The sequence below is a fragment of the Carassius gibelio genome, chromosome B7 (genome assembly GCF_023724105.1).
Source record: "Carassius gibelio isolate Cgi1373 ecotype wild population from Czech Republic chromosome B7, carGib1.2-hapl.c, whole genome shotgun sequence".
Taxonomy (NCBI): domain Eukaryota; kingdom Metazoa; phylum Chordata; class Actinopteri; order Cypriniformes; family Cyprinidae; genus Carassius; species Carassius gibelio.
The window spans coordinates 30,302,911-30,330,067 of record NC_068402.1 but is presented as its reverse complement, the minus strand read 5'-3'; the positions used below and the strand labels follow the sequence as shown (position 1 = coordinate 30,330,067).

The 27,157-nt window shown below is 37.3% G+C and overlaps 1 protein-coding gene across 1 annotated transcript in view; it reads left to right on the top strand.

Moving 5' to 3' along the window:
• The first annotated feature begins 380 nt into the window (after positions 1–380).
• The window catches only part of LOC127962163 (A disintegrin and metalloproteinase with thrombospondin motifs 7), a 78,926-nt gene continuing 52,149 nt past the window's right edge, over positions 381–27,157 (top strand). The window contains exons 1-11 of the mRNA XM_052561658.1: positions 381–903; positions 2,958–3,325; positions 4,849–5,026; positions 5,149–5,333; positions 9,175–9,258; positions 15,572–15,696; positions 15,777–15,926; positions 19,927–20,070; positions 24,110–24,254; positions 26,736–26,828; positions 26,958–27,103. Of these exons, the coding sequence (XP_052417618.1) occupies positions 774–903; positions 2,958–3,325; positions 4,849–5,026; positions 5,149–5,333; positions 9,175–9,258; positions 15,572–15,696; positions 15,777–15,926; positions 19,927–20,070; positions 24,110–24,254; positions 26,736–26,828; positions 26,958–27,103 (1,748 nt within the window). The 5' untranslated portion in view covers positions 381–773. The remainder of the gene's footprint in view (positions 904–2,957; positions 3,326–4,848; positions 5,027–5,148; positions 5,334–9,174; positions 9,259–15,571; positions 15,697–15,776; positions 15,927–19,926; positions 20,071–24,109; positions 24,255–26,735; positions 26,829–26,957; positions 27,104–27,157) is intronic.

Genomic DNA, 27,157 nt, shown 5'->3' with positions numbered 1-27,157 from the left:
GGATATAGGCTATGGGCTTATCAAAAAATAGGCTATAAAATAATGCATTGTAGAAAAATTATGATGATTGGCATTATTATTAATAGCATCAACATGGATTCAGAAACATGACTTCTTGCATTCAAAAATAGCTAGCTAGCTACCCGGAACTAAAAGGAACCGGACAGAATGTAAATCGAGTTTATAGCTGTAATGACAAAGGAATAAACGCTTTTGGCGCGAGACGCGACGCAACAGCCAATGGCTATCGACTGTTGTGTTCATATTCCAAATTTTAAATTACACAGATTAAATTCAAGAACGCGTCCTTCGTTTGTGTTCAGTTACAAGCTGTTAAATTATGGGATGTGAGTCTTTTGAGTATAATCACGAAGCACTGCACAAAAGACTGGAGTGGGTTCAGTCTGACACACTGAACAAAGACAGGGTCCTCCTACTAGAAGACTGAGAGGGCGGAACTCTTACAAAGTTTTACTGAAACAAAGTTCACTGCTCTTCTGTGTGCGGCATCAGTAACTGCAGCCGTCCCAGTTGAATTAACGGAGCCCAAAATCGCCCATGCACCGGATTCACAGACTTTATCATGCTACATCATTTGTCTCGGACTGATGACCATTGCAGATCTCTGGTCTAATAAATGCAGAAGCGTTCTTTTGTGTGATGGGTCCAAACTACCGATGCATAAGGCTTAGGCAGAAGTTACTTTTCAAACTATCACCATTTAAATGGACTGTAGATGTAAGTGATCTGTCTTCTCCTCTGTGCAGTTTGACATGATGGTACAGCTGGACTGCGGCATTAAAGTTTTGGGACCAGCACGTTTCTCTCTCTGCTTTGTGATAACAGCTGGACTTCTGTCCATGTTCGAGAGCACAACAGCTAGCGCATATAATCAAGACACAGGTGAGTGGGTTGAGCTTGTGTCTCATTATAGTCCCACGCTGTGATTTTTAGCATTTTATTGTTCCTTTGTCATGATGTGCGCCTGTGCACACAATTGTGTTTGTATAAAGAGGCCCAAATAGTATTTTTTTTTTTAAAATGTGGCTTTTATTTTAAATAGACGAAGATAAGCACACGTATTGCAAGCAAAATATTTGATAAAGATAATTTGCCTGCATTCTGATTTTAAAATGGCATATATTCTGTTCATCAAGACAAAACGTATTGTGACACTTAGGGGTTGTAAAACGTTAATTGGAGTGAAGCATGCTCATATAATGTGATGAAATAAATACTTTGGTTTGGTTAATACTTTGAGGATTTCATACATCCACTTAAGACCACTGCAAAACCGGTAATTGCAAAAATGGCTCAGAAAAGTTAATTAGTTCTGGAAAAAGCTCTGCTGTTTGAAACTTGTAATATTTTGTCATCGAATGCATTGACATTCATGCACTTGTAAAATTATTTAAGTGCAAATACACTATCAACCTGAAAAGCATTGAAGTTAAATATTTGGCCCAGTGTTCCCAAGTTTCTCTCTGAACTGTTTATTTAGACCATTTTATAAACTATGAATTCATCTTTCTTGATAAGGTTATTTGAATCTAAATTTGAATTTAATAAAATTTGATAATAATAAACAACAATAAAATTTCAGAACTGTCTGTAATCAAAAATTTGAATTGTAATTTTAGTGCTATTGTATATAACTATATTAAAGTGTAAGGTCATAGGATACTGTAATGTGAATTGTTTCTAAATATCAGCATCACAGCACTTTTGTTTGGCTTTTGACTTCTGTTTTCCCTGATGGCATATACATCCCCCACTCCATATCCTGTTTCTTGACGGATACTACCTCTATTGCTGCTCTCTTGTGGAAACCCCTCTGCTTCCACAATCATGTAGATCAAAGCAACAGGGCTACCAATGAACAGAATGAAGTCATGTAACAAAGACTGTTCGAATGTTTGTACTATAGAGTCTCTGGGGAAATTATGGAATATGGAGAATGCAGACCTGAGAAGTTATTTTAGTCTTTACCACATAATTGCTATAAATCGTTCCGTAAGTGTATTTTTCTGGTCTATAATTTGAATAGAATGACAGACTTCAGCATGCTGTTATTAGGATAATTCATGGATTTGAGTGGATCATGGATTTTATTTGTAAATGATTTGTTTATTAAAACTTATCCATGCACAAAATAAAGAGCAGAAATGTTACAATGTTCCAATTGCAAAATTGCAGTCAAAGACACACAATTCTTAAAATTCAGTGCATTTAGTAAAATCTTTGGGGAATTTTAAAGTCTAAACTATGGTAAATTATCTGTGTTGTTTGGTCATATCTTTAGATGATAATAAAAAGTAAATCATATAAAACTTAAACATTTAGTGTTTTGTAAAATATACATAAGACACATACATAGACTTTGACATGTTCTGGGGGGGAAAAGTGATCATTAATGAGTGGTTGATAGCTAGTATGCTAAGTTGCTAGCATGAGCTCGGTAGCTGATGTTTAGTTTACTTACTAGATTAAGCCAAAAGAACCCAGCCATCTCAATGATATTCTAGTAAGGCTGTTAAATAAGCTGTAAATTGTAAATAGGTACTACGTTTATGCACTGCTAAATAATTGAGCTTTTGCACCATTTAAGTTAGCTGAAGCATAATGCTACGTATAACTAAATATTTACAGAAGCCTGCAAACAGCAGTAACGACTGGAAGAATGAGCACGTCTTGTCTAGCAGACATTAATCCTTTTAATTAATTTACATTTGATAGAACATTATGTGTATATCTGAGTTGTAACCAAAATGATAGCTAAAGTAGCTGCAAGCTGAGTAGTTGATACTAGGCCAAAAGTGTGACCTTTCCATTCAATGCAACATCTGTTTTGATTTTTTTTAACTGTTCTGTGTTGTAACACCATACTAATTAACTAATCCACTTAATATTTGTGGCACCTTTTTATCCTAAGAGTTATTACCCTGGTGTTTTTGCAGATAGCTCTCCTAATGGATTTCCTAACTACGAAGTTGTTCATCCTATCAGAGTAGATTCATCTGGACATTTTTTGTCCAATCATGTGTCCCACCATGTGAGTCGAATTCAAAGGAGAGAGACATTAAAAAACAAAGAGAGCCTGGCGAAGGTTTTTTACCATCTGCAGTATGGTGGTCAAGACCTGCACTTTAACCTCACCCTAAACCCTCATCTGCTAGCACCTGGATTCCTCACAGAGTGGAGATACGGTGGTCTGCAAGGGTCCACATTAAATAGCCATGGCCACTCTCTTTGCTACTTCCTGGGAGATGTCTGGAGCAGCACACATAAGTGGGGTCAAGCTGCTCTGAGCACTTGCAATGGCCTGGTGAGTTAATAAGCATGTTTGTATTTTGATGTTCTCACGTAGAAGTATAAAAATCTGGAAATATTTGATCAAACAATGCTAATAATATTTCTAATTGGCACTGAACAACATTCTTTTCAACTTATAATTGACCTTATATTTTATGGATATAAAGGAATTCGATTAAGCCAGTGGCGTTTGTTTTTTGTTGGTGGACACCCAGTGATGAATCTTTGGGTTCCCCTATAGGTCTTTAGTGACCCCTTCATAACAGGGCTTGCTTGGGCAACATTCCCAGAAGTCTCCCATGATGACAGCTTTGTAAATAGGTTGAAGTTAGAGGTTAGAGCAAGGGTTAAGGTTACGATTGTTAGGAAGAAACATTGTTTTATGCCAAACAAAGGATGTTGATATAGGTGATCCATATAATACAGAAAAATGGCTCACTTTGTTAAAACCCATCAAGCCACTTTCACAAACAGTTTAACAGCATTATGTTAAAAAATTGTAAAATGTATCATTTAACTGAACTGTGCACATGCAGTTTAAACACTTACGTTATGTTCTAGCTCTTTTCATGCAATAAATCAGAGTCCTGTAGTAAGCAGGGATTTATAGCATGTTTACTTTACCTTTTCAGGTGCTTCCAAGTCTTATTAGCCTTCCTGTTTATCCAGCTTTATATAACGGGGTCGAGAGTAGAGAATCTGGGCCCAGGCTAACAGACCCCACAGATACTTAAACTAAGTGAGACAATCGAGATAAAAAAAAAAATAAACCCCACAAGACACTGACAGACAGCAGTCTCCATATATTAATATATTTTAATTGTTTTATTAAAATTATTACCAGAGACAATTCAGTAGTCGCTGGATATTGATGGGACACGCTCGTAGCATCCCTACAAAATTTTACAGCCTTGAGGGGTGGAAGGGTTGCTGTTGCATAAAGTAACACAAATGTCAGGGTGATGCAACTTTCCTGATGATGATGATGATGAAAAAAAGCCTATTTGTCAGGAAAGTCACATTGTTAACCTAGCATGCAAAAAAATGCAGGGGAAAACAATTTTCACAAGGTCGGTAAGTGTTCTTTGTAAAACATAAGAATTTTTTTTAACAAAGGTAAGGTTGTTTCATGTTATAAAAAATGTAATGCTGTGTGGCTCCCATAAAACTTTATAGTATTTATACATTAATAATTCATTATGTTTTTAATAATAATTCATTACATTTTATATAGCGCTTTTCTAGGCACTCAAAGCGCTTTAAAAAAACAATACAAATAGCCATGAAAAATTTATTTACAAACCTTATCAAAAATAATTTTTCCTTTGTGTAGTTGATTACTGACCCTCACTGTAGGGTAAAGTTAATGTTGTTATCATTCTGAGTAAAACTCTGTTTAATACTTAGGAATAGTAAGTAGTAGGTGCCCTGTGGCAATACATATGACTGCAGTGAAATGAGACAATGAATGTGGATTGCATGGGTATACACTGTTTACATTTTTGTCACGTTACTTTGACCTTGTATTCTCTCTAGACAGGGCTGTTCAAGCTCTCAGAAGAGGAATTCTTCATTAGCCCTCTGGAGTCAGCACAAGAAAAGTCAGTTCCACAGACTCATGCAGTCTATAAGCGGCATGCTGTCCAATCAGAACACCAGCTGCTGCAGCCACTGCTTGGGGAGCACACAGCTAACACGACTTGTGGGGTCAGAGGTAAGATTTTGTGGCGTAGGATTCAAAGAGGCTAAATCATTTATGAAGAGATGTCTTTCATGATTAAAGCACATCATGCATTAATGATCCAAGGTCATTTTTAATCATCCTTGGAACTTTAGGCGGGGCAAAGCAGGTGGAAAGGCAAAGAGATCGCTGGGAGAGACGGCAACATCGCAGACGGATTAGACAGCGCTCCATAAGCACTGAGAAGTGGGTCGAGGCTCTGGTAGTGGCTGACCCTAAAATGGTGGAATACCATGGGAGCAAAGGAGTTGTGAGCTATGTGCTCTCTGTCATGAATATTGTGAGTAACAGTCCTATCTATAAATAATTAATGCATGGTGTTTTCCAAGGCAAGCACTGCTATTACTGTTGCTCATACTTATTCTAAACTCTTAAATAGATCACTGTCCTGTCATCATTTACTAACCTTCATCTCATTCCAATCCTGTACAGTATGTGTATTTATTGTTATGCACTGAAAGTCAGTGGGGTTCAGTACTGTTTTGAACCTCACTGATTTTCACTTTATGAACTAAAAGATTTAAACAAAAGGAAAATTATTATTATTATTATTAATAATAATAAAGAAAGTAACTCATATAAGTTTGCAATGGCATTAGGGTGATTCAGTTTTAATTACATTTTTTGGGAGAATTGTCCCTTAAGCTTTAAAGGGATAGTTCACCCAAAAATGAAAATTATATAATTAATCACTCATCCTTATGTTGTCCCAAACCCGCAAAACCTCAGTTTTTTAAATACATTTCAAGATATGTATGATACATTCTCAGAGCTGTAGACTGACAGTAATGTAATTAACACAATCAACATCCAGAAACACAGCAAGGAGATCGGTAAAATAATTAATGTGACTTAAGTGGTTCAGCCATAAATTTACAAAGCTACAATATGCAGATATGTTGTTTTAATTCAAATCAAAGCATAAATAAACATATAAAATTTATTCGCCACAGAATTAAAAGAAGTAATTGCAAATTTTTATCTCACAATTTGGACTTTGTTTCTTGTAATTCTGAGAAAAGAAGTAATGATTGTGAATAGAATTACAAAAAGTCAGAGTTCTGTTTTACATCTCGCAATTCTGTATCACAAAAAAATAATTTATACTGCGACTTAAAGTATTTAACTTTTGCATACAGTATATCTCATCCTGTGACACTTTCAAAGTGATCAGATTTATGTATTTCATCTGGGGGAATGGTTAGGCAGTGAAAATAATCCTATGATCAAAGCATTCATTTGCTTTCACTAGCTTTCACATTTTAAGCGACAACCTTAAACATCCTAGCAACCACCTGACATTGTGGTGGCAGCTTCCACTACTTACATTTTTTTATATATACTGTTTTAAAAAAAAAGTTGTACACCATGTTTATCCAGCTTATTCATGTTGCTGATAATTGTAGTAGACTGTGATCTGCTTCTAATTAGAAGATCATATGTACGATTAGCCTTGTTTTCTATGGTGAACAAATTGTCAATCATCTTCACTTTGTCAGGAACACCCATGGAAAGAGTTCAAAAAGTTTCCAAATCCGCTTTTTTTTTCATACTCAACTCTGACGTGTTGTTTCAAACTGTCCTCATTTCATCCCTTCAGCTTTCACCTCGCTGGCTCTCTTCACCTCAAATAGCTACAGTGTGCCTTTAGGCAGCACTCTTTCTGCTAGTTGCTCCTGAGCTGGATCCAAGTCAGCTGACCATGTAACCGATCCAGTCTGCTAGGTACATTTTCCAAAATATGCTCTGTATGCTTTGTCTGGCTTCTGTTTTGTGGAGGGAAAAGCCTACAGGGAAAAAGGTTTTCCATTCCAGACACTTGGTTGGTATTGAAGAACATTCTATAAAGGGGAAACATTCCATTATCCTCAGTTTCCTGCCAAGCTGCTTCTCTTGTAGGTCTGGCCTGCTACTTACTGTACGTAAGTTGGCAGGAGTTTAGATCTGGCAATATAGACCCATTGCTGCAGTATTTTAGTGTTTTTTGTTTATTGTTGAACAGGCTAACAAGGGTAATAACCAATTCAGAATCAAAGTGAGGAATACAGAGCTACAGTAAATAAAAGAGGCTGTGGGATTAGACACAAATGTTCCACATTTATCAAGCTACCTTGCTGTCTACTGGTGGCATAGGAAGCAATATTCTAAAAGTGTGGTCACATTTAACATTGCTCTGCAAATCTTCTACGGTTAGCTATAGTCATTTCAATTGATGTGAATTGATATTTCATGTGAGGGTGAAAGTTTTCTCTTTGCAGATTCAAGTAAATCACATGGATTTTAACCTTTGATATGTGTTTTTTTTTTTTGGTAGAAAATTGGTAGAAAGTGGTCCAACATGTTTATATGAAGTGATTGTTCAAAAAGAAAATCTGAAAAAATTGGCAAACAGAGTTCCTCCATTAACTAACTATTTTAATGTTCCTGAGGCTCAGTATTAGAGCATTGCGTTAGGTTGTGGGTTCAATTCCTAGGGAACAAACATAAAAAATGTATAGCCTGAATGCATTTTAAGTCGCTTTGGACAAAAGTGTCTGCTAAATGTATATGTAAATCAACTACAGCCTCTTGTTTGCAGTTTAAAGAATCAGTAGAGAGGACAAATTATTTGGGTTTCAGGCACCATTGAGCTCATAAATTCTCTTTCCAGCAAACATACTGCTGATATGTATTCACAGTGCCTTTTTAATAAATATGTCTTTACAAATATGACTATTACAGGATTACAAGTAATGGTTTACATTTTCTGAACATAATAGGATTTGTTATGCAATTCCTAAGATGTTCTGAGTGGTTGCTATTTCATTGCTATGCAACTGCTTGGGTGTTCTGATGGTTGGCAAGCAATTCCTAATTGGGTGTTGGGGGTTCTGCCTGGTTACTTGATGGTTACTTACTGGTCCAAGTCAAAGGGGTCTTACAAGTCCTAACTCCAAGACTCTATGCTATTCTGGATTCTAGATATGGGCTGTGTAAATGTAAATATTAAAGACTTTAATGTGTTTTATCTGCCAGTCAAAAATTGTTAGCCAGGTTGCTTAAAAAGTAAAAGCACACCCCTGCTTGAAAAGCAACATGATATTATTTTTCATTCATGAAGCTTAAGCAAGGATGAGTCATGCCTAGAAATACATTAATTAATTCCAATGACTAATGATCAAATGTTTGTTTGTTTTTTTCTCCTTAATTTGCTTTACATCTCTCACTTTGATAAATATATTTGCCAACATATTGCATGTAAGCTTGATCACTGCAGAGAACTGGAACATTAGTACCTGCAACCGGAAAAAAAAAGGTATTATAATACATTTAACCAGATTTTGAGTGTGCCATAGACATATCAAAGATCAGATTAATGTCAGTGGAAGTTGCTTCACCTCAAAAAGACAGAACGGCTTCAAAGGTGCCTCATTAATTCACTGGAACATTTTGCAATGAGCACCACAGAAGCATAGAAAATGCCTCATCACATTTCAGACCACATTTACCTCAAGGAGAGCTTTGATATGAGAGCATAACTTCTAAGCATCTCACCAGCAGAAAATATGTTTGTGCTAAACTCCTTAGTTCAATACCAGTATATCAGTCAAATCAAGTGTACTTGAGATTTATTTTGGTTACTTCTCTGCATAGGAATTCCTAGACCCCATTTAGGGGGGAGCTTCAGCTCCACTGTTTTTCATCTAAGCCCCTGTTAAGATCTGTGATTAACTTGGCTGTCATGGCTCCTAAAAATCTGTCATTATGTGATCTGTCCTCCGCCTTACTGAAAACAGCGACCGCAGTAAGCTATCTGAGGTTACTTCAGGCTAAATCCTTCCCATACCAGTCATTAAAAATGTAACAACATTAAGTATTATTGTTCCCTTTAGTCGGCGGCCAGATCATAGGCAACATAAGGGTCCACACACTGCTGACAGATACTCTATCCATTTCTCTAACTTTCATCCAAATGCTCTCCATTCCAGAGGAATTAAAACAAAATGCCATTACTGCCCATGGATTTTGACCCAAAATGTATAAACCACTGCAGTAGAAGGGTTGTGATGTTAGATCAGCTTCAAATCAACATGACATTCAATTATTTACAATTTGATATGTGAGCATGTTTTGTTTTATAGGTGGCAGGGTTATTTCGGGATGCCAGCATTGGAAATGCAATCAACATCGCTGTCGTGCGTCTCATTCTGCTGGAAAAGGATGAGGTAAGTGAAATGACAAAGCAGTGATACAAATTCTTGCTCTAAAAATACATGGCAGACAGTCTAAGTCAATATCATTGCTGCAAAACAGACTAGGTGCACTATGATTCATGTACACAATGCAAGGTTTTTTTTGGTGATGCCAGCATTTAATTGTGGGAATGAATCACCTAATTCAGGAGTGTTGGTAATCACTGTTCATCACGTTTTGCTTTCATGGCTTAATCTGAGGAATATTCCCCATATGTGTCACCAAACGGGTTTCTGAAGGGAAAAAGAAAAAAAAATACTGTCAGAAAAGCATATTCTAAACTTGGTATATTGGTGGTAAATTGGAGGAGTTGCAGGCGTTAGAGAAAAAAATCACATGAGATGTAAAGTAGTCTTTATAAACTAAAATTAGATTTGAATCACACACATCACGTTATCATTCTTACATTGTGGCTTTAAATTCAACTCAAATGTAATGATTTGTTTACTGCCAATTTTGACTTGCATTTGATGGTTGATGAGTTAGGGTTTGGTAATAAACCATAAATTAAATTCTAATGATATTAGTGAAATTATTATTATTATTATTCAGCAATAATTTGACGTTAAATAATATTTCTCACTCCCTCATGCCAGTATCTGACCTTTTCCATACATGCCTTATGTTGCAGAAATGCTCCTGAAATTTGTTTATTGGCATAGTGATAACCATAGCAGTTGTTTGGATTCATGACTGCGAACATGAAACATGAGTGAGAACAGTTTATGTCATTGGGTGTTAGTTTCATATACCCAAAGTAATTTTAATGTTAACCACTAGACAACAAATGTGAGAACATTGAACTACTGGTTTGAGTAACATAGAGTAGGGCTGTCACTTTTCGTTCGAAAATCGATTGCACAATCGATAGGACCAACCAAAAAAGTTTCGAAAATGAAAATAGGTAATCGATTTTAACCAAACTATTAATTTTAAGTTAATTAAAAAATTAAAAAAATATATATGTAACAAAAATCACAAACAAGCAGAAAAGGAAAATAAAGAATTCAGAAAGTGCAGTAGGCATTGCAAAAGCTAGACAGAAAATACCAGCAATTTTACACACCTATAAGACCCAGTGACGTCGAAAGCGACCTCTTACAGGAGATGCTGAGTTATGAAAAGGAGTCACCATTGCCAGCAGACAGCGACCTGCTTTTGTGGTGAAAGATTGGCAGTAATACCCCCACCTTGCGCAGCCTAATTGCCATGAATTGCCTAAATCATAAATGCAGCCGGGTTGAAGCCTGCAGTGATGTTTTTCATTTGTAGCTCTCCTGTTGCTGTTTGTTATTCTGCACGAAACTTCATGCCAATTAGAGCTGAAGATCTTTGCCCATCGGGTTCGGGCTTAATTTATATCAACTTCATTTTCCTCCACAAAAACATGTAGACCTAGCCTAATCTCTGTGAGTAAAGTTTTTTCAAATGATAACTATATATTAATTGAGGCTTAATTGCATAATGTGGACAGAGTATATACGCTAATGTTGGCATTATTCTTTTATTAAATGTCAGCTGATAGTGGAGAAGCAAATCCGACAGAGCCTTTATCTTATTTTCGTTATTGCCAAATAAACATCTTAATTTAAAATGTATCTTAATTTAATTTGTTAAAAAAGACTCGTTTTTATTTGTGCGTTGGTCTATTTATAGGCTAAATGAGCCTATGTCTATTTAGAGTGCTGAGATGTTACTCTGTCACAGAGGACTTATTTTAGTTCTTTATTCCAACTTCCAAGTGGTATAGTCTACGTTAGTTATAAATAAATTATGTTAAAACATGTATAAATGACTCATTCTTGACAAAAGGCAAAAGAGTTGTGTGTGTGTGCACATTTGAATGTCGGGCTGCAAACGGGTTCGGGCTTTTAAAAAGCTGTAAATCAAAATGTACTCGTCGGGCTCGGGTCCTGTCGGGCCTAACTTTTAAGGCCCAATTACAGCTCTAATGCCAATAAATAAGAATTATAGCTGACTTGTCCTTTTCCAGCGCTCTCTTTACGTTCGTCCGATATTTGGCGTTGAAAAAGGAAACGTCTTTTTTTTTAGACATGGAAAATCGATTTTACAATCGATTCAATGAACACTTATGTCAAAAAAATCGAAAATGCTTTTTCACAAAAGTGACAGCCCTTATAGAGAGCAACTAAGTGAAAAAAATACAGACTTGGAAAGGTGTGACTCAGACCCGGTGAGTGCCTCGTTGCCACGCCCACCTCAGGACTCTGCCATGGAGCCAGTGTTAAAGCAGTCTCATATGAAGCAGCCCCAGTAGTGTGAGTACCAATGCAGCTGCCATTTACCCCAAGAGCCTCTGAAACTGTTTCAGTGGGACCGCCGTCCTGCACTTGAACATACTCAGGCAGTCCTACACCGACTGAGCACGTCTTTGCATCAGGAGGGACACAAATCCCTGTGTGCACACAACTGATCCTGAGACTGAGCTAGTATGATCCAGTCATTGAGGTAGTTGAGAATGTGAAAGCCCTGTTCTCTCAGAGGAACACTGCTGCCTCCATAAAAAGGTGAAGGGCCTGGTTCAAGACACACAGGTCCAAGATTGGACGTAACCCACTGACTTTCTTGGGTACACCGAAGTAAGGGCTGTAAAATCCCATCTCCATATTGGCCGGCTGTATCGTATCCTTCACCAGTAGGACTGCAATCTCCACACACAAGACAGGAGCATCAGCCGCCTTCACTGATGTGAAGCAGATGACACTGAACTTGGGGGGATGCTGGGCAAACTGAATCGCATAGCTGAGTCTGATGGTCCACAGGAGCCAGGGAGACAGACTGGGTAAGCAGGCATCCAGACACCACACAAGTTGGACCAACGGGAACACTGACCTGTGGTGGGTCAGCGTGGTGGAACGCAGAGATGTGAAGAGGTGTATGAATGTGCAGTGCAAAACTTACCTGGCTCCACTGTTTGGCAGAGGGTGCGTGAGTAGGGTCTTTCATGATACTCTCGAACTGCCCGCTGCTGGTGAGAGAGGAAGATGAGTGTGGTCCAGTGTTTGACCATCTGCAACTCTCCATGCCCTCTTTGGACCCCACTCTCCTGTCAAGATTTTTTGAAACCAGATTCTCCACCCAGCCCTCCTCCGGGGGATGGAGAGCTGCATTCACCATCCCCCAAAGAGCAATTCCCTCTTTCTCTGGGTCGGCCATCCCGAGGCTTCTTGCTCTTCCACTCACCGCCAGGTTAATGGGGGCATGGATGGGCGAGGAGGCCTGTCTATGCCCAGCTCCATGGCGCTGCTTGCTTGAGGCTGCTGTGAATGAGGGTGTCATCAGCGACAAGCAGTGGGGTGCAGTAGCCGTAGGACGTGTGGAGGCAGCAGCTGCATGCCATGGCAGAACGTTGGATCATCTCAGTATGCTCTTGTGCAGACAAGAACTGCTGGGCCATGTTCTTGATTTTGTCACCGAAAAGGCCGGTCTGGGACACAGGGACCTTTGTCGGCATTCCCTCATGTCGACCAGACACTACCAGAGGTAAAGCTCTTGTACCACAAGTTTGGACATCGCAAAAGCTCTTCTAGAACTTCAGGATTGTGACCACCCTCATGCAGGTCCCTCAGTTGCTTAAACCAGAATAACCAGCAGTAATGCCTTTAGTGTATAAGGTGGAGGCAGCCTCTGCACAGGCCATATAAGCATTGCCATACAGACCAGATGAGAACCTACAGACAGGGGGGGCACGTGTCGCCCTGCCAGGTGGAGGCAGTATTAGGACACAAATGCATCACAGGAAACCGCTCCCCGGGGGGACCCCCGAATGCTCCCTAGCTGCACTACCGTCGAGAGTGGTGAGGGAGGAGTTAGCAGGTTTCTGGCAGAAAAAGGTGCCATCCATGACCTAGTAAGCCTCTCATGCATCACCTCGGAGAGGAATGACACTGGGGTTGGGCGCTGAGAACCAGCATGTACCACCCCAAAGAACTAATCATACAACCTTGAGAGCTGGGGACACGGTGGAGGTCTCCGCTCAAGCCCTATCCTCATGGTGGCCCGGGAAAGCATAGCCATTATTTCTGGATCTAATTCAGGCATTGCTACAGTCCCAGAGGCAGAAGTGCAGCCAAATCTTCCTCTCAAGAAAGCTCCAGCTCACCCTCCAAAGCAGCGATCGACATCCGGTGGTCAGGAGTAGTGCCAAAGGATACTGCTGGTACACTCCTTGTAGAGGGCCCAGCAAGTTCCATTGGTAACTAAACTGGTTGTGGAGTTCAAGACGAGTGATGGTCCCTCTGAGGATTGGTTACCTGGAGGGTTTGCCATCACCCTCAAACCGCACATGCAACTGCCTGAAATTAGTCCCCACCTGACTGCCACCATGACGAGAACTAGCTCGAGGCAAAGGCTCTCCTCCTTTGAGGTAATGGCGCTTGGCCCTCGACTCCAAGATGATCATCTTCCCACATTGAGAACATGACTCATCCATAAAAAATGGCACCTCAACTTGCTAAATGCCCAGGCGCATGAGGCAGCATGAAGTGGACAGGGGAGAAATCCGCCTGCAGCACAAACAGTGGGTAGTGCAGCCTGATGTGTGCAACCCACTTGACAGGGGAAACCACCACTGCTGAAGCGCAGTACCACCAACACGAAGAGCTCTCAAAAAGCCCGCTGAACTTGTTCAGGCATCTTCTCTCAGTTGAGTAGTCAGGAGCAAAACGATTTGATCGATCTGTTCTGAAGCGATAAGCTGAATATGCGCTTCAACTGCTGCCTACTTATACTCACACTGTGATCAAAGTAGGGCTGTCAAAATTGCTCAAAAATGACGTTCAAATATTCCCTCTAAAAAAAACACGAATATTCTAACTATTCGAACATCTGGTTGCGCCTGTTGTCAATGACAGGACAAAATAATAAAAAGAGACATAACGACTTGTAATGATAGTCTATTTAAGTTTAAACATATATGACAATGTATTACCTACACAAAAACAAGGAGATCAACTAATGGCCAATACTGCAGACCTCACGCTCTCTCACCCTCACATTCTCTGTGCATAACGGTTTAAAAAAAAAAAAAAAACTAATTTTGAGTGCTAATCAAGAGTTTGTCACAAATATGCGACTGTTGTCACAAATATAGCAGGCTTCATTCAGTGATTAAAAACAAATATTAATATAATTATAATAATTGAAGTTTTACAGCATATAGAACTGATATTGAATGCTCTGAGCGAGCTGTGCTGTGGTAAACATGGAACTTTTCCTTGACATGAAACGAAAAATAATCAAACCTCGGTTCTATTGCTTGACAGAACTCCCTGAAGCCTGTCCCATCCGCGATACTGATCGGTCTCATGTCCTTACAAATGAACAAAATTAATTTATCCGTTATGGCCTCTTGTCATGTTGCAGACAAAGAGCTTGTGGCGGGGGGCGATGCACTGTTTAGCTGGTGTTCCACACATTATGCCATGCTCATTTGGGTGCACATTTTTGAGATGTGACCTCATGTTGCTAGTGGTCGAATGGTATGCTAACTTTATCTTAAATAGTATGCATACAACTTTATCTCACGGGTCAACAATTTTACCTAATTTTCTCTGCTGCGGTCGAGTTGGGCTCTGCTATTGCTGGCATCTTCCATGAAGACGTGTCAACTTTCAGCAGTGATGCTGGGCCAGACAGTGCGACTCCTGTGACCTGTCCCTGAACCCTCAGGTGCACTAGTGTGCCCACTCGCAAAGCAGACAACCACACCTCTACTACCGCAGGCATTTTTTTCAAAAATTTTTTTTATTCGAATATTAATTTTCACCTTCGAAATTCGTTTTTAAAAACTATTCGAATACATGTTCGAATTTAGAATATTCGTTGACATCCCTAGATCAAAGGCAGCTGAATGCAAGAATCACATGCCAATGTGCATTGGCTCATTTAGTTTACACTCAAAGTGGATTGGTGTAATTGTAATTGGTGGATTGGTAAGCGAAATCCCAATTTGCTGTCACAGGGTCGACATGTCGACATGATGACTAGAGTGACTGACTGAAAGGGAACCACCACATTGTATTTATGTGCGTAGTTTTTGCCACATTCTAAAAGTTAATGCATTTTAGAGTTTAATCATTATTTTCATAAATTCTCATTCTTCAGTACCTTCAATAAAAGAACCAATAAATTCATTTTTATTTGCCCTTCAAATGAATTATAAAGTCGTAATGCTTCTTTAAACTCAGTAATTGTCATACTTCATACATACAAACTTTACATATAAAACCCCTTCATGTATTTAATTATTTTATATGTTATCAGGAGGATTTGAAAATTACGCATCATGCAGACAACAGTCTGAACAGCTTTTGTAAGTGGCAGAAAGGCATCAATATGAAGGATGATGATCATCCAGTCCATCATGATGTGGCTGTCCTCATTACTAGGTAATATTGCCTAATTGTAACCAAAATTGCATTGCTTTGCATATTTATAATACACATGTTATCCATTTTCTATGACACAGAAAAGACATTTGTGCCGCCATCAATAAGCCTTGTGAGACATTGGGATTGTCTCATGTGGCTGGAATGTGCCAACCTCACCGCAGCTGCAGCATCAATGAAGACACAGGCCTCACCCTGGCATTTACAATCGCACATGAGCTTGGCCACAAGTAAGTCCTAAAACACAGATTACAGTACATATACTGTATACTTAAAGTTAGGTTACTTTTGAAAGATTATTAATGGAATGCCCATGTGTATATACCTAAAATTGCAAAAATATATAGCATAAATATATAGCAAAAATTGACTCAAGTGTCCAAACATTTGGCTGTTGTGTACACATTTCTAGACTCCTCTTTCCTTCCTCAAAATTTGTCAAGAAGAAAGGCTCTGTGACATACAGTATGTGTTAACTTACTTTCTATAATGTCTGGGTTCTTTTGTACTTGTACTGAACATTGTTGTGAATTACTCTTGAGTGGTAGAGCCATTTCACAACAGTTTATGAGGCATCTCAGCTCCAATATAAATGGTATTCTGTGTTATTTATTTAATATATATTCTTTTTAAATAGCTAATGCAGATAATGATATATATAGCAAAAGTTGCTGATATATTGCCGTTTTTATGCACTACTGTTCAGATGTTTAGGGTTAGTAAAAGGTTTTGTTGTTTTGGCAGTATAAGGCCATCACACACTGAATATTTTCTCTCGTTATTCTTCAGTAGAAATCTGAACCGGCTGCTTTTTTAACATGAGAGTTGTGGAGAAGGGGACTTTCTGGTACCAATTATGTGTATAAAGTTTTTCTTTTGCCAGCATCTCTCCAGGTATATTTCATTAAGATCTGTATGATTCATTGTGTATAGTTTCCTTGAAGATAATATGAAATAGTTTTTAAGAAGTCAGTGTTTGTTCCAGACCATTATGTAAATGAAAGTGGTCTGAATCTGACTTGTGAAGCCTAATGGATGCCTAGTGGTGCAGAAATGGGGATTTTTTTTTTTATTTCACAGGAGCGTACTCTTAAATGACAATCTGTTTGTTAGAAGCCCTATTAGAGTCTTACTTAGACTTAGAATTTGTTTGATCTCATGCCATTTGGTCTGCCGCACATGCCTTTTATAAATGTTTGTGGTCACGCCACATAGAAATATAAACAGTGATATCATGATAAACAGTAAGCACAGCAGGATTCAGAAAAGGCAGCTTGACAGCTCAGTAAGGGCCACCACCCCTTCATTATATCATTATATATATATATATTAGTCAAAAGTTTTTGAACAGTAAGATTTATGTTTTTTAAAGAATTATCTTCTGCTCACCAAGCCTGCATTTATTTTATCCAAATACAGAAAAATCAGCAGTGTTGTATGAAGTACTTTAAAGTCATACTCAAGTTAAAGTACAGATATCTTACCACAAAATAACTTTGGTATTGAAGTCACCCTTTAGAATAATACTTGAGTAAAATTCTTAAAATATGTGATATTTGTTGTCCTTAAGTACAAAAAGTATTTTTTCAAATCTTAAATGTACTTAAAAGTAAAAGTAGCAATATGCAAAATGGAAAAGAAGCAAATATGTGTGTGTGTGTGTGTGTGTGTGTGTGTGTGTGTGTATGTGTGTGTGTGTGTGCTTGAGTAACAAGATTTTGTTCAGTCTGAACTATTTCTTCCAATTTTGTATTTTTTGGTAAGAATAAGAAGGACTTCTTCCAGTACTTAGTGTCTTTCATTCAAACATAAGAAAACATTTCTGGAATCTGTATCTTAAATAGCATGTATTTACACAGTTTATCTTTCTCAGATGGGAGATAGAAGCATTTAAACTGCAGATACAGTATAAATAGGCCTAATGTTTTGTTCTTAACAAAAAGTTGAATACTGATATTTGAAATAATAAATAAAAAATAATTTAAAACATGAAAAAAAAAATAACAAAAAAAAACAACAACGTCGAAATGTGAAAGTAAAATCACCAGTAGGTGACAGAATGTGACTGAGTCATTGAGATTCAACCGATTCATTCAGACGGCTGATTCATTCAGAAACAAAGCATTTGACTGTGTTAATGTGTGAATCCTCAGTGGTAAATTCTTTAAATATAAAAAACATACTTACAGGCTGTGAGTTGGAACTGCCCCGCTTTATAGTAACAGCCTTTGAGCACATACACATTGTAGGCTACTCTGCAGGTTCAGGAAACATTCCTCCATAAAATGCGCTGCACGTATCTGAATATTTGACACAACTTAACCACTGATTTCTAGTTGTGTCCTCCTTTGGAAGGCCAAACAAAGTAGTTTCTCTTTCACAACAAAACACACAGCATCACATACGTCAGGCTTGAGTGAGCGGCAGCTGGCGGGCTTGAGTGCGGAACAGTCGGTGGGCTTGTGGCAACACCATGTGATGACCCCGGGCTAGATATCGTCCTCTTTTGAAAGGCCAAAAAATAAGTAGTTTTGCTTTCTAAATGAAACAGCATCTTCATGACATGGTAGCCAACAACAGTACATAAAAGTCTCTTAAACAACCAAAGCTCTATCAACAAAATCTGTTACATGCTGTCTAAACAGAAATTTAGTTTGACTTGCCCAGCTCCTCAGTTTGTAAAAATATGGGGAAAGTAATGCTTATAATTTATGTCCATGGAGCAAGCTGTGGTTAATTTTTTTTTTTTTTTGCACATTTCTGTATGAATGAACTGTATGTTACCAGTGTTTTCTGTGTGTGGAATTTTCTCCATGTGAAGTTAACAGTAAGGGCCAGTTTTACTAACACATCGCACCAGCGCAAACTGTCTTTTGGAGTTAAAATTGTACTGTCAGGATTTACTAAAGACATACAGTGATGAATTATCTCTGAAAAGGCATGGACACAGTTATTTTTAACTTAATGAATATGTAATTCTAGGAGTTTCCCTTTTAAACGCAAAATTTACGGGAGGAGAGTATTCAAATGAATCATGCAACGAGATTTACTAATGTTTGCGCTCTTCTAATTACTGGTATTTGCGCCATTATTTAATGCCCAAATAAATCATTTCTTAAACTATGTTGTGTTTGAAATGGCTGCAGTTACTGTTGCTAGTAGGAGGCACCGCAGAGAACAAAGACAGTGTTGTAGAAGAGAGAGGATTTTCCATACGTATTAATTTATTTGGAAAAAACACTATTCAAACATATCGTTTGCCAAGCAATGTTTTTTTTTTTTTTTTTTTTTTGCTTCAGAAAATAAAAGACCTCTGGTTTTTTTCAATTTACTGTGACTTATTTATTTCTTTATTGTTTATTCACGACTATGCTAATTTGGCCTGTGCTTGGTAGGTTGCGTTGGTCGATATGTAAATCTGATGCTGGTCTGTGTTCTTTAATTTGGCTGTTTTAAATAAATCAACTACAGAAATGTCCATGCCCATCGGCGCTGTTTTGGATTTGCACTTTCGCGCAAATTTGCCCTGTTAAGTAAATCTGGCTCTAAAACTTCAATTTAAAGTGTCCTTGCTACATGTAGTAATAACAGTAATAACATTCAAGCCTAATTATGGAGCAACAACTTCCCATAAACCAAACCTTAATCCTACAGTAAGTAGATGTTGTTAATTATTGCTCAGTGCTTATTTGTGTAGTTACACAGTGATAAGTTAACTAAGTTGGTCTTAGTTAGATATATATACCCTGATAAAAATTAACCATGTTTTTACTACAAATAAAAACAAAAAACATGGTTAGTCTAGTTGAATTATGGTAACCACAAATTAACCAAGGTTTTGCTACACTAACCATATTTTAACCATGGTATTTGTAGTGAAATACTGTATGGAGAGAAAAAAAGTGTTACTAAATTTTTACTATAATAAAACCATGGTTAATTTTTCTTAAGGGTAGTTATGTTCCTCTCAATGTATTCTGGTGGATTTTGTGCAAAAGCAAGGGTTTACTGGCTTTGTAACTTTTGAAAGAGTGCATACAACTTTGACAGATTAGTTAAGTAGAAAGTATAGTGAATGCATTTACCATGGTTCAATGTCTTGCCACCTATTATTGTAAATGCTAACCGAATGAATTACCAGCTTTTGAACCAATGTGAAATATGGCTGAAGGCCAGTCCAACAGCGTCTTCCCACCCTCTTACTCTATACGATTTGCTTTTATGCCACAGCTTTGGGATTCAGCATGATGGGAATGGCAATGACTGTGAGCCTATTGGGAAAAGACCTTTCATCATGTCTCCACAGCTCCTGTATGGAAACTCTCCACCCAACTGGTCACGCTGTAGCCGTGAATACATCACGCGCTTCCTCGAGTGAGTAAAAAACAATGCTTTTTTTTCCACTTGTTACTATTGTTTTTCTTTTTCCTTTTTTTTATTCAAAGTACAGAGATAACAGGAAATGGTGTAGAGCAGCAGTATCCTCGAGATACATCCTGCAGAGTTTAGTTGCAACCAGCTAAACCCAGGGTTTTCAAACTTTTAGGACATGTGCCCCCCAAGTTTTTAATTAAATTTTCACTCTAGCGATGCTTGCTTTTGATGTAAATATATAGAAAATGCTGCTTCAATGAGGCAAGTTGCGCTCTATTGGTCGCCTGATTAGCTGCGGGACTAATTAATAAGATTGCCCCCTAGTGGAGATAGGACTGCTAGGACACAACTCTCATTTATCAAGTTTGTTTTTATAATATTCATATGTCTTGAAAGCATTTTTCATACTATTATTTTAAGTTGTGGAATGAATAACTTGCATAAAATGGACTGATGACCCATTTTCTCTGATGGCACAAATTGGTGTAATCTTTATAATCTACAATTTTTACGCCTAAGGGAAGTTAATGGAGTTCATTGGAAAGCTTCTTGGCAGCAACTGCCACTGGACGCTTTATCAGTGTTTTACCCTCTCAACAAGCTGGCTCTGTACTTCTTGAACTTTGCATGTGTGTGTTGCCAAAGCAATGTGAATGGCTGAGATTTCCCAAGAAGAAACAAAGCTGTGTTGATTCTTCTGTCATAGTAACACTAGTTTTGCTGCCTGCCATATGGAGCACATTAGACAAGGATTGCCTGCTGCAGCTTGGCCTGAAATAGGCGTAAATGTTTAACACAACTGTGCCCAAACACAGGATGAGACTGTGTTACGATATCTAGGCCAAGCGGATCCATCGGGAACTCAGTAATTAGTTTATCTTAATCCCTTTGAGGTTTTGATTGTTTATGTCTACCCTTGTATCATTATTCTATCTGTGTTTTAAACTTGGGCAGATGAGAGCCATCACTTTGTATATGTCTCTGATATAACTGTCTGAATAGCTGGAGTGGCAACAAGATGTAAAAGGACTGAATGTTACCAGCTAAATATGACAGTTTATTGCATTTTGACAGTTACAATACACTAAAGAAAATGAATCAATAATAATATTTGTGTAAGGCATAGTTGCATATACAGTCGTATCAGCTGCAAAAAGTCAAGCATGACAAACTTTATCTTTAATGTATTAAAATACCCAGATGTTCTACACTGATGTTTATATGTTAGGACTTCTGTTTAAAAATGCATGCAGAAAATTTGTAAAATTGCAATTATCTTCACCTGCAAGACGTTCCAAAATAAGTTCCTGACATTCCTTTTCAGTGTATGAATTTAAATAAGCAAACAAGATGCATAAAAGTGAGCTAAATTCAAAGTGGAATTTAAATGAATGGATATAACTATTTTCAACTAGAAAATAAATATTTGTTAAATTTTATTACAATTATAACTAATTAAATTAGAATTAAACTAATTACAATTATTTAAAATCTTTTTTTTTTCTTATGCATTTTATATATACACTTTGCATTTATACATTCAGAATTGTATAAACACTTTGTTTCCCAGAATGCCATTACCTTTGATAAATTCAGTAAATTCCTCTTGTCATTCAAATTCAAATCCTAAGGACCTGTAAATGTTGTTGACTTTAAGGTGTAAAAAGCACAATAGAAACTGCTACTCGGCCTGATTGTTTTATTTTAAATATGGACTGTGTTACAGAGAATTTGAGGGAGGAACCATGCGTTTTGGGAGGCTTAAAGACAGATGGCATGTGTCCAGAAAGGACCTCTCCTTGTTGTCTGAACAGATTAGTCTTGCTCAAGCAGACCAAAACAATTTTGGGCTTTTAAAGAGATCTTTGCAGCCGCATGTATCCCATTTCCGTCAGTGTCAGTTATAGCTGCAGAGTGTTTTCCAGCTGGATTATTTGAGCTACATTGCAAAAACTGAATTAAAGGCTGACATGCTGTCTGCTTGGACTTGGAGATTGTTGCTTAGAATTTGGTCCATATTACACCACAATTGCATGGTTATATTTTGATTGAATCATTTCCTGTATAGTTGAGTAGTTTTTTTGTTCTTCATAGAATGGACCTTGGCAAAAAAATAAAAATAACTAAAGACATATTTAGTAGCATTAACTTTCCCTAAATGGCATGATTTTTTGTGAGCTTTTTCAGCAATCTTCATTACAGGTTTTGAGGGCTTTTGTAATATTTTCAGTTTGGTTAAATGGCACTCTGTTCCTTAGATGGATTTTTTTTTTCACTATTAAATTTGCAACTGGTGCATATTAATGTGGAAATTGTTGAACTTTTCCTGGAGTGCCAGCTGTTGAACAGGCCTGCAATAAAATTAAGCAATATCAAAATATTACTGTTTGGCCAACTCTAAGTATTACAGTGCACACTTGTAGATAAGCACATTTTGTAGTCTGCTTTTGGGTTCTGATGAAGGTCTTGGACCCAGAAACATGCATAATGCCAGAATCAACAATCATTGATTATACCTGGAGAGAATCAACTGAGAACTGCTAATAATTTTAAAAACTCCATATTTCCACCCACACTGTAAAATTACTTTTATTTATTTATTTATTTTTGACTTTGTAAAAGTGTGGACCAAAGGCACCATGAAATCAGAACAACAAATAACAGTGTCATCACATTTGACAAAATGTCATTTGGATTTTAACAATCAAATACTGATCAATCAAGGATTGGATCATTGTCACAGTGATTTATCCTGCCATGTTTTATGTTTCACAACCATTATTTTAACTAATGCAGTGCAGGGCTTTTTATTTCTTAAGCAAGTCATAAGATGTGGGCATGTACATACAGTATTCCAGGATGACAATGCCAAGATTTACCATGCTCAGTTTGTGAATTATTGGCTCAGTGAGCATGAAGAATAATTTTCATGTATGAATTGCCAACCACAATTCCTGACCTTAACACTACAGAGCCCTGACCTTAACGCTGCAGAAAGTCTTTAAGATGTTCTGGTCTCGACTTTACAGTGTGATTCAATGCTCCCATTGTAAATCCAAGATCTTTGCCAAAAATGTACTCAAGTCTTGATGGAAATAAATGTTGTAATGCCACAATGAAAGCATAATGTTATCAAAGCTAAAGGCGTGCAAACTAAATATCAGAGTTTGTGACTTTTTTTGGTCAGGGAATGTAAAATCAACTCAAGCACATCCCAAAGACTTTCAAAAGGGGTAAAGTTCAGGAATCTGTGGTGGCAAAATGGTTTCACAGTTTAAGCCTGATGAATCTTGGATCATTCCAGTCACCTAGAATATGGACATGTTTTCCGACATTGTTGTTTGAAAAATAAAAAGCTCTGCACTTCATTCGTTTTTAACTAGAATACTAAAACAGGTGTTTTATTACAGGGGGACAACAAATCCAGATTACTGTTTTTGGGCCAGATTTACCAAACGGGGCAAATAAGCGTGAGACTTTCAAAGTGCCTATGGGAGAAAAAAGTTCTGTAGATGATATATAATACTGACAATGAACAAATTAAAGAACACAGATACAGCGAGCTCATTCCCATAATGACCAACACAATCTACCAACAGCAGTAAAATGTTCAGCTATTGTCACCATGTCGGGTGTAAAAATGCTTTTTTTGGGCACAAATACTTGTACATCGATAACCTCAGACCTTAGAAAGTCATGTTGATTAATTTAAATACACTCCTCCCATAAATGTTGCATCTTAAAGGGGAGCTCCTTCGATGCATATGCAATAATACACAAAAATAACAGTGTCCATGCCCTTTCATCCATAATTTTTCATTATGTGTGTCTTTATTAAATCCTGAAAGTGTTTTTTTTAAATAATTATTTATGCCAAAGGAGGGTTTGTGCTGGCGCAAGCAGTAAATCTGGCCCTTGATGTATTGAAGAATATTAAAATACAACAAAAGTACTAATCTGAGAATGAATTCCACTTAAACCAGGAACCTTTGCATGATAAATTTCTGAATGTGGTGTGTTTTTGTCATGTTCTTCACAGTCGAGGCTGGGGCTGGTGTTTGGATGACCCTCCTGTCAGAAACGATCTTGAGATGCACTCTGCTCCCCCTGGAGTCCTATACAGCGCTGCTCATCAGTGCAAGCTCCAGTATGGATCCAGCTCAATGCTCTGTGACGATGTAGATGTAAGATTTTTCCTCAAACTCACGAATACCTCCGATTCCCCCTGCAGACACTTGTCTGATGCCAAACTGTTAAGAAAAATGGGTCAGAAGTGTACACAAGTGCAGAAAGAGGGCTTAAATTATATGTTTATGAAATACAGATGGAGCAAGACATTCTGAACCACACATCTGCTAGGAACTGTAAATAAATCATAGGCTATAATGTAACCTAATAAAAATATATATAAGTGCTTCTGACAGTGAAGCCAAAGTCCAGATAATGTAGTGTCTCTGCATGAGAACAAAAGAAAGAAAAAAAAGGTTGCTTTTTTGATTCAGTTACAAAGAATGGGAACTGGAGCATTTCAAGCTTTAAAGGAACACAAAGGCAATTTATACTAATAGTACACTGGGGAAAAATATACTTTTGACCAATAAAAAATGATTCAAACCTTAAATTTGGATTATAAAAAATCTCTCTTTTTTAATCAAAGTTGAAAAACATTCAAACAAATTAAAAATGTAATTAATCATAGAGATTATACACTGAAAAAACTGTGTTGGATTTGCATAATTTAAACATTCAAAATCATTTAAAGAAGTTATTTTGAAGTGAATAAATTAAGTAGTGAAAAGGGATTTTACATGGTTTCCTGACAGGATTTAATAAATAAAATGTATGTAAAAAAAAAAAACAACAACAAAAAAACAGGCCTATGTATTGTCACATCACTGTTTATAAGATAGTGTTAAGATAAGTGTTAGCCAGCAATAGCACATCCCTTATGAAAATTAACCATTTTACTACACATGAAACCAAATAACTATGGTCACAATAGTTAAACTGTGGTAACTACAAATTATCCATGGTTTTGCTAGACTAACCATAGTTTAACGATGGTACTTGTAGTAAAAGTGTGGTCATGCAAATGGTAATGAATATGCCAAAAAAGAAAAAAACTTTTACTATAATAAAATGTATCGATTTATTGAATACTAACACACAGAACATCAATAGCCAGCTAAAATTCAGAACAGATATCTTTGTTAAACTTTTAACAAAGATATCTGTTCTGAATTTTATCGCATTAGAATGCTATTTTATTAAGCAACTCATGCACCTCCAGGCACATGGGCTGCTTTAAATTCTCACTTTTAAATTGTGAACAGTCCAACAAATACCTCTGTTACTTCAAGTGTCTTGTAAAGCATAGACCACACATGCACTTTTCCATCACAGAGGAAGTGTCCGTTTCTACTTACATCAGGACCATCTGATTCACAGCTGTTTTAGTTGGAAAAAGCACATCATTAGTAGAGCAGGGCTTATGTTCCAAATAGAAGAGCTACTTTGTAAAAAGTTTAACATGAAGAGCTCTACTTTGAAATAAAAAACAGCCAACATAGCTCATTTACATGTGGCGTCCTGCAGAATTAAATAGGGAAAAAGGCATCAGATTGCATAACTGTTGTTTGTGATGTCAAATCACATCAGTTATGTGCTCTGTGCTTACTGCAGCAGCTGTTGGCAGATACTGGGCATCTTTCAATTATTGGCCAAATGTCACAGACACAGAAAAAGAGCACTCTGTTGTTCGGACACCGATAAAGCCAGACTTCAGTTTCCTTATCAGGGCTGTTGCAGTTCAAGAAATGACACCAGAGGAAATTGCAGAAGTTTAGAAATACAATGAATGTTTGTGTTTGGTGCACAACACCCAAAGTCTGCCATTTTCCAAATGTTTAGGAGAACATTAAACAATTTACAGTACATAACTCTGTGTATTTCAGGATTCCAAAGTAGGCATCAAATTAAGCACATGTGATTTCACAATTTTTCAGTGTGACATTTAAAATGTCAAGGAGGATGTGAAACTCGTTTGTTATTTCTAGATCTATTCAAAAAGTACATTAAAAAAATATTGATACTTTTTTTTACTGATAATGACATGTTCTGTGATGTAAAATATTTCATTTAAAAAGAGCCAAAAGTCTTTAAAAAAATATAATACTTGCAGACAAATATTAAGAAAACACTATATGGTTGTGTTTTATCATTTTTGTTTTATAAATTAAATTATTCACATTTTTAAATTTTTTATTTTTTTTATTATATGAAATTCCTAAATGCAATTTGAAATTGAATTCTAATATTTAATTAAGGGCTGGAGCTTAAGCAGCACTCATCTTGCTTCAGCATGAGAATTTTTAGCATCCTGCTGCCTCCTCAACGCCACCAATTCTCAGTTTATATGTTGCAGTTCTGAAACTTTTTTTTACTCAGAATTATGAGTTTCTATATACTGTAGTTTTTTCTCTTTAAAAAAATCCAAATCAAATTGTAAGATAAAAAAACAATTACCTTTTGTATTTTTTTTTTCATTTAGTGGCATAAATGGGCTGCCATATATAAGGAATTAAGACACTTCTACAACATTTATAATAACATTTTATGTAGCTTTGAACTGTTCTGAATTATTCTTAAATAACTGTGCTCTTCAGAATATCTGCAGCACCCTGTGGTGCACAGTGGCCTCAACCTGCCACTCGAGGCTGGATGGTGCTGTGGATGGGACCAAGTGCGGTGAGGGCAAGGCAAGTCAGGCGTTCCGTGGGCTTTTCATTTCACCACATGACGTTCACTGTATGAAGTGCTGTATGTAGTTTTCCTTCTGAATTCTTCTCACTAACTCAAATTCTTGGTTATGTTTATTTTTTGGTCAGTGGTGTTTTGACGGGGAGTGTGTGGAGATGGGCCTCCAGCCTAAAAGCGTGAATGGTGGCTGGGATTCATGGAGTGAGTGGTCCAGGTGCACCAGGACATGTGGTGTAGGCATTCAGAATGCCCAGAGGGAGTGTGTCAACCCTGTGTGAGTTTGCCCCACACACACACACACACACACACACACACACACACACACACG